This window comes from Nomascus leucogenys, chromosome 15, assembly GCF_006542625.1.
Source record: "Nomascus leucogenys isolate Asia chromosome 15, Asia_NLE_v1, whole genome shotgun sequence".
Classification (NCBI taxonomy): Eukaryota; Metazoa; Chordata; class Mammalia; order Primates; family Hylobatidae; genus Nomascus; species Nomascus leucogenys.
The window spans coordinates 26,831,012-26,845,187 of NC_044395.1; the positions used below are offsets into that span (position 1 = coordinate 26,831,012).

Here is a 14,176-nt window from a genome sequence, read left to right on the forward strand (position 1 = left end):
CCTTGAAAGTATCCATACTGGCATGCTCTAGGGAAGTCTTTCTGTATTCCCTTAGGTAGCCATACTCCACTAACTTAATGAGAATCCATCCATCTCTCCTTGCAATGCCTGGCTCAGGTGTGAACTACTGTAACAATCAAAGTGATCTACCTCCCTCCTTCATTCAACCTATCAAGAGGACAGCTATCAGTTTTTATTTTTGTTTTGATATGGACATCTAGATACGTTGCTCAGGCTGGTCTTGAACTCCTGGGCTCAAGCAGTCTTCACTCCTCAACCTCCCAACTAGCTGGGATTACAAGCTAGCTATTAGTCTTATATTGTTACTTTGAAGGTAGTGTGTTATTTTTCCCCCTGTGGCTGTTTTAAAAGTTTTATTATTGTTTTCAGTTTTAAGCTGTTTTACTATGATGTACCTAGGAATGGTTTAATTTGTATTTATCCCACTTGGGATTCACAGCGCCCTTAAATCTTAAATCAATTTTGGAAAATTTCAGTCAATACCATTTCAAATATTGGTTAATACCCTCTTTTCTATGCTCTATCACTCCAATTATATATGGTTTTAGATACTTTCCTCAGATAACAATTTCCATCTATTTGTCCATTAATATGTATTACTTCTTCATTGCTATTATCTAAGCTTATTAATAATTACTGATATATAATTCACAAATCATACAATTCACTCACTTAAAATGTACAATTCAGTGCTTTTAGAGTATATTCAGAGGGTTGTGTAATCATCACCATAATAAAATTTTAGAACACTTTCATTACCCCAAAAAGAAACCCTACACCTGCTAGCAGTCAAATCCCATTCTCTAGCTATCCTCCTCTCACTTCCCAGGCCTGGGCAACAACTAGTCTACGCTATGGACGTGCTGATTCTGGGTATCTCAGATAAATGTTATCATACAGTAAGTGGTTATTTTGTGACCCACTTCTTTTGCTTAGCATCAAGTTTTCAAGATTTGTCAATGTGTCACAGCATGTACCAGTAGTTCATTCCCTTTTTTAACACTATCTTTTATTAAGAGTAAAAAAGATTTATCATTTTAATAATTTTTAAGTGTAAAATTCAGTGGCATTAAGTACATTCACAATGCTGTGCAAACATAACCGCTATCTATTTCTAGAACTACTTCATTAGCCCAAACATAAATCTTGTATACATGGAACAGTAACTTCCCATCCCCCTTTCCCCATCCCCTGGTAACTTTTATTCTACTTTTTGTCTCAATGGATTTGCCTGTTCTTGATACCTCATACAACCATATTCATGCAAAATTTGTCCTTACGTGTCTGGCTTACTTGAATCACCATGATGTTTTCAAGGTTCATCTACCTTGTAGCATATAGCAGAATAATAATTCATTTCTTAGGACTGAATAATATTCCACTGTATGGATACAGCATACTTTGCTTATCTATGCAACTAATGGACATTTGGGTTGTTTACACTTTTTGGCTATTAAGAGTAATGCCACTCTACTATGAACATTTATGAGCATGTTTCTGAATGAAAGCATGTTTTCATTTCTCTTTGGTATATACCTCAGAGTAGAACGGCTGGGCCATACAGCAACTCTGTTGAACTTCTTTTGTTTGTTTTAAAAGGCTAGTCAAGTGAAGCAGTGGGAGTGGAGAAGGAACAACTAAATCTGTAAATGGTTGTGATCAATTAGTTGTAAACACCACTACACTTGGACCAGCCTATGCTGAACTGCTTGAGGAACTACCAAACTGTCTTCACAGCAGCTGTGCCACCAACAATATGATTCCAATTTTTCCATATCCTTACCAACACTTGTTATAACTGTCCTTTTAATTTTAGTCATCCTACTGGGTATGAAGTGATAGCTCATTGTGATTAAGCTATTAATCTTAATTAATTAAAGTCCTTATGTGCTAACTCCAACATCAGGATCACCTGAGAATCTGCTTCTAAAATGATTTTTCTTTTAATTAAGTCATTAATTTATCTGTCTTCATAGGACTAGTAATCTTGTACTGAATACTGGACACTGTATATAAAAGAATCACACAAGAATAAGATGACGTCATCTTGCATTAAGAATGGGTTCACCCTTTGTTCTGCTATGAAAGGGAATCAGTCCATCTCCAGGGTTAGCCACTGACTCGAAGATATGTTCCTCCTGGACTTTCAATTCAGTGTCCAATGGGTTTTGTTACTCCAGTCCTGTGTGACTACCAAAACATCTACTGCCCCCCAGCAGTATTGCTTAGCCTAGACCAAAACTACATTCTCAGCTGCTGCTTCTCCTTAGGGACACACAGTTACAAATCCTCAAGTAACCTCTGAAAGGTTTATCTGGCATTTCTGTACATTTCAATCCTTTGTCATAGCTGTTTCTATAGCTCTTAAATAACATGAAATTGCTATTTTCTACATTTACCTGATTTTCTAGTTGTTCTCAGTTTTTTTCTAGTTGGTCTACCACAAACTACTCCACTCCTCCTCAGAAGCAAGTCTCCCAAATAACTTGGATGCTACTATCAGTTTATTCTTCTAAAGCAGGGGTGTCCAATCTTTTGGCTTCTCTGGGCCACACTAGAAGAAGGACTGTCTTGGGCCATACATAAAATACACTAAAACTAATGACAGATGATGAGCTAAAGAAAAAAAAATCGCCAAAAAATCTCATAATGTTTTACGGAAGTTTACAAATGTGTGTGTTGGGCCACATTCAAAGCCGTCCTGGGCCGCATGCGGCCCACGGGGTTGGACAAGCTTGTTCTAGAACATCACCTCCTCCACACCTCCAATAGCCACGCCACCTATTCTACTGCCTGGATCAGCTAATGATACTTACTCTACTCCACAGAAATTTTCTACTTTGAGACAGGGTATCACTCTGTTGCCCAGACTGGAGTACAGTGGTGCCATCACAGCTCACTGCAGCCTTGACCTCCTGGGTAAAACAATCCTCCTGAATAGCTAGGACTACAGGCATGTACCATCATGCTCATCTAATTTTTAAAACATTTTATAGAGATGAGTCTCACTACGTTGCCCTGACTGGTCTTAAACTCGTGGCCTCAAACAATCCTCCCACCTTGGCTTACCAAAGTGCTGAGATTACAGGCATGAGCCATGGCACCCAGCCTAGAAATGTTCTACTTTAATGTGGAGCTAAAAGCTTGGACATAGTCACCTTAGAATCAGAAAACTAAGAGAAACCCAGCAATCCTCACTTCTGAGACTCTATCTTGTAGATAAAGATTCACAAATATTCAATGTACAATATTATCCTCTGTAGCACAAACAGTAATAGCAACACATCGGAAACTACTTAATGCAGCAGTAAAGGACCAGTTAAATAAGCTATAGTACATCTACCAGACAGTGTGCCAAGCTGCTATTCAGCATAGTGAGGTTATGAAAAACCAACATAAAACAATATAATCGCAAAAGACTGAGAGTGAGCACCCTAAAATCAGGAATAAGACAAGGATGCCTGAATTCACCCCTGCCATTTGTTACTGTAGTAGACATTCCAGTCAGAGCAATTAGTCAGAGAAAAGAAAATAGAACCACACTGGAAAGGAAGAAGTAAAAGTATTTCTATTTGCAGATGTCATGACCTTATATACAGAAAAGCTGAAAGAATCTACAAAAAAGCTCTCTGAGCCAATAAATAAATTGAGGAAAGCTGCAAAGTACAAAATCAACACATAAAAATTATTTGTGGTTGGGCATGGTAGCTCATGCTTGTAATTCTGGCACTTTGAGAGGCAGAGGCAGGAAGCTCACTTGAACCCAGGAATTCAAGACCAGACTGGGCAATACAGCAAGACCCTGTCTCAAAAAAAAATTAGCTGGGCATGGTGGTATGGCCCTTAGTCCCAGGTACTCAGAAGGTGGAGGCTTGAGCCCAGGAGGCGAAGGCTGCAGTGAGCTGTGATCAGGCCATTGCATTCCAGCCTAGGTGACAGAGTGAAACCCTGTCTGAAAAAAAAGAAACAGAAAAAAAAAACCAGTTGTGTTTTTATACACCAGCAAGGAACAATCCAGAAGAAAATTAAGAAAACAATTCCAGGCTGGGCATGGTAGCTCCTGCCCGTAATCCTAGCACTTTGAGGGGCTAAGGTGGGAGAACCACTTGAGCCCAGGAGTTCAAGACCAGCCTGGTCAACACAGTGAGAGACTGTCTCTACAAGAAATAATTAGCCAGGGGTGGTGGCCTGAACCTGTGGTCCTAGCTACTCAGGAGGATCACTTGAGCCCAGGAGGGCAACACTGCAGTGAGCCGTGATTGCGCCACTGCAGTCCAGCCTCAGTGACACAGTGGACCTTGTCTTCAAAAAAAAGAAGGAAGGACGGACGGAAGGAAGGAAGGAAGGAAGGAAGGAAGGGAGGAAGGGAGGAAAGAAGGAAAGAAAGAAGGAAAGAAGGAAGGAAGGAAGGAAAGAAGGAAAGTAAGAAAAACAAAGAAAGAAAGAAAGAAGAAGGAAGGGGAAGGTGGGAAGGGGAAGAGGGGGGAAGGGAAAGGGAGAGAAGGGGAAGGGAAAGGGAAGGGAAGGTAAGGAAAGAAAAGGAAAGGAAAGGAAAGAGGGAGGAAGGAAGAGCAATTCAATTTACAATAGCATCCAAAGAAAATACCAAGGAATAAATTTAACCAAGAATGTGGAAGACTTGTACACTGAAAGCTATAAAACACTGCTGAAAGACAAAAAACAAATAAAAAGAAATCCCATTTTCATAATTGGGAGACATAACATTAATACAATTCAATGCATGTCCTACCAAAATTCCAAAGGTCTTTTTCACAAAAATGGAAAAGCTGATTCTCAAATTCATATGGCATTAGAAGGGAACCCAAACAGCCAAAATGATCTTGAAAAAGAACAAAGTTGAAACATGCACACATCTTGCTTTTAAAGCTTATGGCAAGGCTACAGTAAATCGCGATGATGCGGCACCAGCATAAGGACAAATATATAAACCAATGGAACTGAAATAAGCATCCAAAAATAAACACATACATCATAGCCAACTGATTTTTTTTTTTGAGATGGAGTCTCACACTCTCGCCCAGGCTGGAGTGCAGTGGCGCCATCTCAGCTCACTGCAAGCTCTGCCTCCCAAGTTCACACCATTCTCCTGCCTCAGCCTCCCGAGTAGCTGGGACCACAGGCGCCTGCCACCACGCCCGGCTAATTTTTTGTATTTTTAGTAGAGACAGGGTTTCACCGTGTTAGCCAGGATGGTCTTGATCTCCTGACCTTGTGATCTGCCCACCTCGGCCTCCCAAAATGCTGGGATTACAGGTGTGAGCCACCATGCCTGACGGCCAACTGATTTTTCATAATGGAGCAAAGACTGTTCAGTGAATGCTGGAACAATTGGATATCTACACGCAAAAATATGAAGTCGGACCTATATCTCACACCATATACAAAAGCTAACTCAAAATGGATCAATGATTTAAATGTAAAAGCCAAAACTATAAAACTCTTTCTTCTTGTTGTTGTTGAGACGAAGTCTCACTCTGTCACCCAGGCTGGAGTGTAATGGCACAATCTCAGCTCACTGCAACCTCCGCCTCCCAGATTCCGACGATGCTCCTGTCTCAGCCTCCCAAGTAGCTGGGATCACAGGCATGAGCCACCACGCCTGGCTAATTTTTTGCATTTTTAGTAGACACAGGGTTTCACCATCTTGGCCAGGCTGGTCTTGAACTCCTTCCTGACCTCAAGTGATCCACCTGCTTTGGCCTCCCAAAGCACTGGGATTACAGGTGTGAGCCACTGTGCCCAGCCCTATAAAACTCTCAAAAAAAAAATAAATAAATAACAACAAATCTTCATGATCTAAACATGAAACCAAACCAAAAGCAAAAGCAACAAAAGAAAAAAATGGGTAAACTGAACTTAATCAAAATTAAAAGCTTTTGTGCATCAAAGGATAGTATCAAGAAAATGAAAAGACAACTTATAGAATGGGAGAAAATATTAGCAAATCATCTATCTGATACAGATCCAGTATCAGAATATATAAAGAACTCTTACAACTCAACAACAAAGAGAAAGAATACAATTACAAATGGCCAAAAGGGCCAGGCATGGTGGCTCACACCTGGGATGCTGAGGCGGGCAAATCACGAGGTCAAGAGATCAAGACCATCCTGGCCAACATGGTGAAACTCCATCTCTACTAAAAATACAAAAATTAGCTGGGCGTGGTGCAGTCCCAGCTACTCGGGAGGCTGAGGCAAGAGAATCACTTGAACCCACGAGGTGGAGGTTTCAGTGAGACAAGATCACACCACTGCACTCCAGCCTGGCGACAGAGCAAGGCCCCATCTCAAATAACCAAAAAAAATGGGCAAAAGGCCTGGGCATGGTAGCTTATGCCTGTAAGCTCAACACTTTGGGAGGCTGAGGCAGGAGCATCTCTTGAGGCCAGGAGTTCGAGAACAGCCTGAGCAACGCAGCAAGACCTCATCTCTAAAAGAAATTAGTAAAGTATGGTGGTGTGTGCTTGTAGTACCAGCTACTCAGGAGGCTGAACCAGGATGACTGCTTAAGCCCAGGAGGTGGAGGCTGCAGTGAGCTATGATCACCCTTCATAAGGGAAAATATAGGAACACCAAAAAAAAAAAAAAGATGAAAAATTGCTCAACATCAAGAGTCATGAGGGAGACGGGAATTAAAACATTAAGATACTACTACACACATCCCAAATGACTAAAGTTAAAAGAACACTAAACATTGGTGAGAATGAGGATCAGCTGGTACTCTCATACTCTATTGGTGGAAGTGTAAAACAGAATAACCACTTTGGAAAACAAACTACTGTTACATGCCAAAACATAAAAGAATTTCAAAAACACAATGCAGAATGAAAGAAGATTTACACAAGGAGTACACAGTGTATGATCCTATTTATACAAAGTCCTAGATTAGGCAAAACTAATCTATATTGAGGGAATTAATCAGGACAGCAGATGCCTCTGGAAGGAGGTGGGGTGGGACCGACTGGGAATAGACATGAAGTAACTTTGTACGATGATAAAGACATCATACATGTTAATAGGGGTATAGGCATTTGTCAAATCTGACTCAAATGTACACTTAAGATTTATGCATGGGACTGTATATAAATTTTACCTAAAAACATTAACATTAAATTCAATAAATGACTGTATGCTTAAGTGTTTAGAGACTAAAGGTTACTGATGTCTGCAACCTCTTTAGAAATACACTTAAAAAGTTGACTGATGGATGTATATGGGGAGATACATATTTCATAAAGCAACCATAGTAACTCTATTGTAAGTTTGAACATTTTCATTAAAAAAATGCTTGGGACTGGGTACGGTGGCTCACGCCTGTAATCCCAGCACTTTGGGAGGCTGAGGTGGGCGGATCACTTGGGGTCAGGAGTTCAAGACCAGCCTGGCCAATATGGCGAAACCCTGTCTCCATTAAAAATACAAAAAAATTAGCCGGGCATGGTGGCGTGTGCCTGTAATCCCAGCTACTTGGGAGGCAGAGGCAGAAGAATTGCTTGAATCCGGGAGGTAAAGGTTGCAGTGAGCTGAGGTCGCACCACTGCACTCCAGCCTAGGTGACAGAGTGAGACTCTGTCTCAAATAAATAAATAAATAAGATAAAATTAATAAATAATACAAAAAATGCTTGGGTGAAAGACAATGAAGAAGATCTCTCTACTCATGTGAAGAGATGGCCAAGATGTAGTTCTGTATGTTTCACATATTTCACAGTTTATAAAAGAGAACGTATTCCCTTCTAAAATATATCAGTATTATAATGTGGTATGACTCAGATGTCTTCCACTGTAATATTACTCAAGCAACACACTGCTCAAAAAAGACAAAATGAAAATGCTAAATGAAAAACACCTGATTATTTTTCCTTCTTAAGAAATGCTATTTTTCCATATTTTTCAATTTTAGCATTATATATAAAATTTCTTTAAAATGGTAATTCTTAGCTAGAAGTACATCAAAAGACTTTTATCAATTAACCTTTATTGCTATTTAGTACTATTCTGAAAGTGCTATAACTAGCTCAGATTTCAGTTGTCAGATTTTCTATAAGCTATGCTTAGCACAGGCATATTCATCTTACCAATTATAGAACAATTTTTTAAAATGGTAACAGGAAAATTTACATTAAAACTGAGTTCTTTTTATAGCATTATGGTAAATTGAGTCATTTTCTATGCTTCTATGGGTAATAGAATACTTTTAGTGACTGAGGGAAAAACAAGTAGAGATCCTAAAAGATTAGGAATATTTTTTTCTACCTGAAAAAATAAAGTCAATTTTTGTATTGTAAAATAATAAAAAATTATAAATGAACTTTAACAGCCAAAAGCTGCAAAAGTCACAAAACTAACAATAACAAAAATAAACCTAACAGTGTACTTTGTATACCTAGTTAACCCCTATTACACTAAAGAAAATTTAAATATTTTTAAAGTATGGTTTTAAAAAACTTACCCCTTCTGCTTCAAAGGTAATTCAAGTTTAAATATGGTAGCATCATTAACAACTGCTTTATATGCCTGCAAAAAATAATTTGGAATAAAATATTTTTAATATTTAAAATATACAGATAAATTTTTATACATCCCCAAACACATAAAAAATGTTAGTTTTTATTTCTAATGGTATATCTGGCCAAACAGAATTTGCCTAGTCAAAGACTTTGGCAAGTTCTTTGTCATATTATAATTATCAATATTCTCAAGTGAGGTTTTTTTGTTTTGGTTTGGTTTTTTTTTTTTTGAGATGAAGTCTCACTCTGTCGACCAAGGCTGTAGTGCAGTGGCGTGATCTCCACTCACTGCAACCTCCGCCTCCTGGGTTCAAGCGATTCTCCTGTCTCGGCCTCCTGGGTAGCTGGGATTACAGGTGCCCGCCACTACGCCTAGCTAACTTTTGTATTTTTAGTAGAGACGGAGTTTCACCATGTTGGCCAGGCTGGTCTCAAACTCCTGACCTCAGGTGATTGGCCTGCCTTGGTCTCCCAAAGTGCTGGGATTACAGGGGTGAGCCACCATGCCTGGCCTCAAGTGAGATTTTTTTTTTTTTTTTTTTTGGAGACAGAGTTTCACTCTTGTTGCCCAGGCTGGAGTGCAGTGGTGCTGATCTCAGCTCACTGCAACCACTGCCTCCCAGGTTCAAGCGATTCTCCTGCCTCAGCCTCCTGAGTAGCTGGAATTACAGATGCGCACCACCATGCCCGGCTAATTTTTGTATTTTTAATAGAGACAGGGTTTCATCATGCTGGCTAGGCTGCTCTTGAACTCCTGACCTCAAGTGATCCACCCGTCTCAGCCTCTCAGAGTGCTGGATTACAGGCGTGAGCCACCACACCCAGCCTACACAACTGTTCTTCTTAAAGTCACTGGCAACCTCCATGTTGCTGAAGACAATGGTTTATCTCCATCTTATTATCAGCATTTAAAAACAGCGGATCACACCCTCCTCCTGAAAGTACTTTTTTCACTTGTCTTCTAGCATGTAACATTCTCTTGATCATTTCCCCCTTCTCATGAAAGATGACTCCTCATTTTTCTAACAATGAAATATCAGAATGCCCTAGGCCAATCCTTGGATCTGGCCTCTTTTCTATCTCCACTCATTACTTTGGTGATTAGAGCCTGTGTCAGTACTTTAAAAACCATTTATATGCTGAAGCTGCCAAACATATTTTTCCAGCTCCATTCTTTCTCTTAAGCTCCAGAATCAACATTACCATATGGATATTTAACAGATATTTCAAAGTTAATTTATTCAATAGAGTTTCTGATCTCTCTGCAACCATCTCTCCAAAAACTATTTCTCTTACAGTCTTCCCTGTCGCAGTGAACATATCCTTCTAATTGATCAGAACACGAATCTGAGTGTCATCCCTGACTAGTCTCTATCACATTCTACATCTGATTCAATAGCAAATCCTGAATAGTCTATCTTCATAATATAATCATAATCCCAGCAATCCCTCTTCTAGGCATATACCCAAAGGAAATGAAATCACCACTTCACAAAGATAACTGCACTCCCACATTCAATGCATTATTCACAATAGCCAAAATACGGACATAACCTCAGCATCCATCAATGGATAAAGAAACTGGTACATATATACTACGGAAGCCTGGAAGACCTTAAAAATAAGCCAGACACAGGAAGAAAAATATTGCATGATCTCACTTATATGTAGAACCTAAAAAAAATTGAAATATACAGAGAGAGAAATGAAAGAGTAGTACCAGTGGCAAAATGGGTGGGAAAGAAACAAGGAAATGCAGGTCACATGATACAAAGTAGCCGACATACAAGATGGAAAAAGTCTAGAGAGCTAAAGTACAGCAGGAGAACTATAGGTAGTAAAATTATACTGGGCTGGGCATGGTGGCTCATGCCTGTAATCCCAGCACTTTGGGAGGCTGTGGTGGATGGATCGCTTGAGCCCAAGAGTTCAAGAACAGCCTGGGCAACATACTGAGAACTCATCTCTATAAAAAAAATTACAAATTAGCCAAACATAGTGGTGCATGCCTGTAGTCCCAGCTACTTGGGAGGCTGAGGTGGGAAGACCACCTGAGCCCAGAGGGGTCAAAGCTCCAGTGAGCCATGTTGTGCTACTGCACTCTCTCCAGCCTGGGTGACAGAGCAAGACTCTGTCTCAAAATAAATAAATAAATAAAACAAAACAAATTAAAATTATACTGTATATTGGATTCATGCTAAGTAAGTAGACTTTGGGTGCTCTTGCCACAAAAACAAAACAAAACAAGAAAATGGGTAACTATGTCAGATGGTGGATATCTTTATTTCCTTCACCAGTGAGATGACAGGACTGAGACAGCATCAGTGCGGGTGAAGAGTTCTCAAAGAACATGATTTAAAGGGAAAGCAGGCCAGGGTGGTGGCTCACGTCTATAATCCCAGAACTTCGGAAGGCCAAGGCAGGAGTTCAAGACCAGCCCAAACAACATAGCTAGATGTTGTCTCTACAGAAAAACTTAAAAAATCTAGCCAGGTGTGGTTGTGTGTGCTCATAGTCCCAAAAACTCAGGTGGCAGAGGCGGGAGGATTGCTTGAGCCCAGGAGTTCAAGGCTGCAGTCAGCTATGATTGCACCACTGCACTCCAGACTGGGCGACACAGCGAACTTCCCTGACAAGTCACTTCTAGAGCTTGCTGTCATTTTTATTTTCCAATTCCAAGCCACATACCTGGTGTAACAAATGCTGTCAAACCTTCCCACATCCCTTAGACTTTTCCCACTATTAGTATCTGCACATGCACCCAAAAGTGTTTTTTTCCTAAAACTGCAGAAATATGTGTTGCCTATGCAAATGGCAGGCAGGAAATTTCAAGAACTCAACACTTGATAGGTGAGGTAATTTTGAGCAGTATTTTTAATAAGTTTCCTTGCAGAATTAAGTTCAAGCAGCTCACTGTAGATCTGACTTACTAATACGCCACGCTATCGTGCCTGCATTTCCCAAATAAGCTACTTGCATTAAAAAAAAAAAAGAGAGAGAGAGAGATTTATCAAACTACTTTTGACCACCTCTACCATCATTCTGGGACAAGCCTCCATCATCACTTAATTGAATTATTAAAGTAAGTTCTTAACTGGTATTCTTCCTTCTTTCTTCCCTTCAGTATATTTTTTGCAACAGCCAGAACGATCCTGTTAATACATAAATCACGCCCTACCATTCTGTTTAAAATTTTTAAATGACTTCCCATCCTACTCACAGTAAAAACTAACTCCTTACTATGGCTCAGAGTCTTACATGATCTGGCTTCCTATGAAGCCTTTGCAGGCTACTCAATTTAAGACTTCACACCACCCCCACCATGTCTATACTCCCTTAACTCCTTTCCTACTTTACCTACTTATTTGTTTTATTTATTTTTTGAGACGGAGTTTCGCTCTTGTTGCCCAGGCTGGAGTGCAATGGCACGATCTCAGCTCACCACAACCTCCACCTCCTGGGTTTAAGCAATTCTCCTGCCTCAGTCTCCTGAGTAGCTGGAATTACAGGCATGCGCCACCATGTCCAGCTAATTTTTCTTATTTTTAGTAGAGATGGGATTTCTCCATGTTGGTCAGGCTGATCTCGAACTCCCGACCTCAGGTGATCCGCCCGCCCAGGGCTCCCAAAGTGCTGGGATTACAGGCGTGAGCCACTGCACCCGGCCTATTTATTTATTTTAAAATAGACAAAAAGAGTCTGGGCACAGTAGCTCAGGCCTGTAATCCCAGCACTTTGGGAGGCCGAGGCGGGCCCATCACCTGAGGTCAGGAGTTTGAGACCAGCCTGGCAACACAGAGAAACCCCGTCTCTAGTAAAAACACAAAAATTAGCCAGGCATGGTGGTTGGTGCCTGTAATCCCAGCTACTCGAGAGGCTGAGGCAGGAGAATTGCTTGAACCTGGGAGGCAGAAGTTGCAGTGAGCCAAGATCACGCCATTGCACTCAAGCCTGGGCAACAAGAGCAAAACTCAGTCTCAAAAAAAAAAAAAAAAAAAAAAAAAAAAAAAAAAAAAAAAAAAAAAAAAAAAAAATTAAAATAGACAAAAAGAGTGAGAAAAAAATCCTACTGGAGAATGGAGAAAGTTATCTTTTTAGAATCATTCAAACTTGGGAAGTAATGAAAGGTAGTCAAAGAAGATAAAAAACAGCAATTTCTTGTTATAGGTTTATTACACTAAAAAAGATACAACGCTAAGGACAGTATGGTGTTTCATTATCATTATCCTATACTAGTGAGGATGGAAAAAGATGGTGTGCAATACAAATGCTTCCCTGGGAAACAAGGATAAGTATAACGTAACTCTCGAAGGAGTCCCATGAAAGGATGGAGGATGGAGGAATCAACTCTGCTTGTGATGAGCTGTGGAGGGAGGCAGGGTATCAAGGAAGCTCCAGGGGAAGTATTCTTTGAGCTGGGTCTTAATGGAAGGATGAATAGGAATTCAACAGATCAGTAATATTCAAAAACAGAAAAACATTCTTGGAAAAATGAGAAAAAAGCAACTATCTAACTCAATTCTAATTCACAAGGCTATCTAATGCTTAACGAATGCTTACAACCAAAACAAAATGAATATAGTTGTTCTCCACTGATGAAAAATAACAGTTGCTAGGTTTTTAAGTTTATAATTAACAGAAAAATAATGCAAATTGATTATTAGAAGTAAATTATGAGGATAAAACTTTTAAAAGTGTTTTATATATATAAAGGAATATATACCTTGTCTCTTGCAGTAAGAAATCGTGGATCATCTTGAAAAGCTTCTTTGACGAGTTTACTAAATCTATTAAATAGTGTAAGTAACTGCTCAACATATTTCTCAGAGTCCTAGAAACAAAAGGCTTTATATTAAGTTTTTAAAAAAAAAAACACAAAAAAATGAGAAAATAAACATAATTTTAATAAAACTCATTTAAAACTGGGGATATTTTTTCTTAAAAATAAAACTAAAAGGTATTCCAATATTAGTTTTGCCACTTCTTTTTTTTTCCTTCTTCCTTTTTTTTTTTTCAGACAGAGTCTCGATCTGTCGCCCAGGCTGGAGTGCAGTGGTGCCATCTCAGCTCACTGCAAGCTCCGCCTCCCGGGTTCAAGCCATTCTCCTGCCTCAGCCTCCCCAGTAGCCGGGACTACAGGTGCCCAACACCACGCCTGGCTATTTTTTTTGTATTTTTAGTAGAGACAGGGTTTCACCATGTTAGCCAGGATGGTCTCGATCTCCTGACCTTGTGATCTGCCCACCTCGGCCTCCCAAAGTGCTGGGATTACAGGCGTGTGCCACCGCGCCCGGCTCCCTGTTTTACTGAGAAAATAATAATTGAAATTACTATTTTCAATTTTCAATTCTGCATTTTAAAAAATTTAATGTTTTTATTTGTAATCAACACATAATGGTACATATTATGGGGTACAATGTTATATTTCAATGCATGTATATACAGTATAATGATCAAACTGGGGTAACTACTACATCCATCACTTCAAACATTTATAATTTCTTTGTGGTAACAACATAAAAAATCTCTTCTATCTTGAAATATACACTACATTGTTACTTGCTATAGCCGCCCTACTGGGTAATAGAACACCAAAACTTACTCTTCCTATTGAACTATAACT

General features: G+C 39.6%; 1 protein-coding gene across 1 annotated transcript in view; it reads right to left on the minus strand.

Annotated features, from left to right (window-relative positions):
- Positions 1 to 14,176, minus strand: part of CUL5 (cullin 5) — a 102,677-nt gene that overhangs the window by 22,005 nt on the left and 66,496 nt on the right. The window contains exons 10-11 of the mRNA XM_003253093.4: positions 13,277 to 13,384; positions 8,496 to 8,560 (exon numbers count right to left, since the gene is read on the minus strand). Of these exons, the coding sequence (XP_003253141.1) occupies positions 8,496 to 8,560; positions 13,277 to 13,384 (173 nt within the window). The remainder of the gene's footprint in view (positions 1 to 8,495; positions 8,561 to 13,276; positions 13,385 to 14,176) is intronic.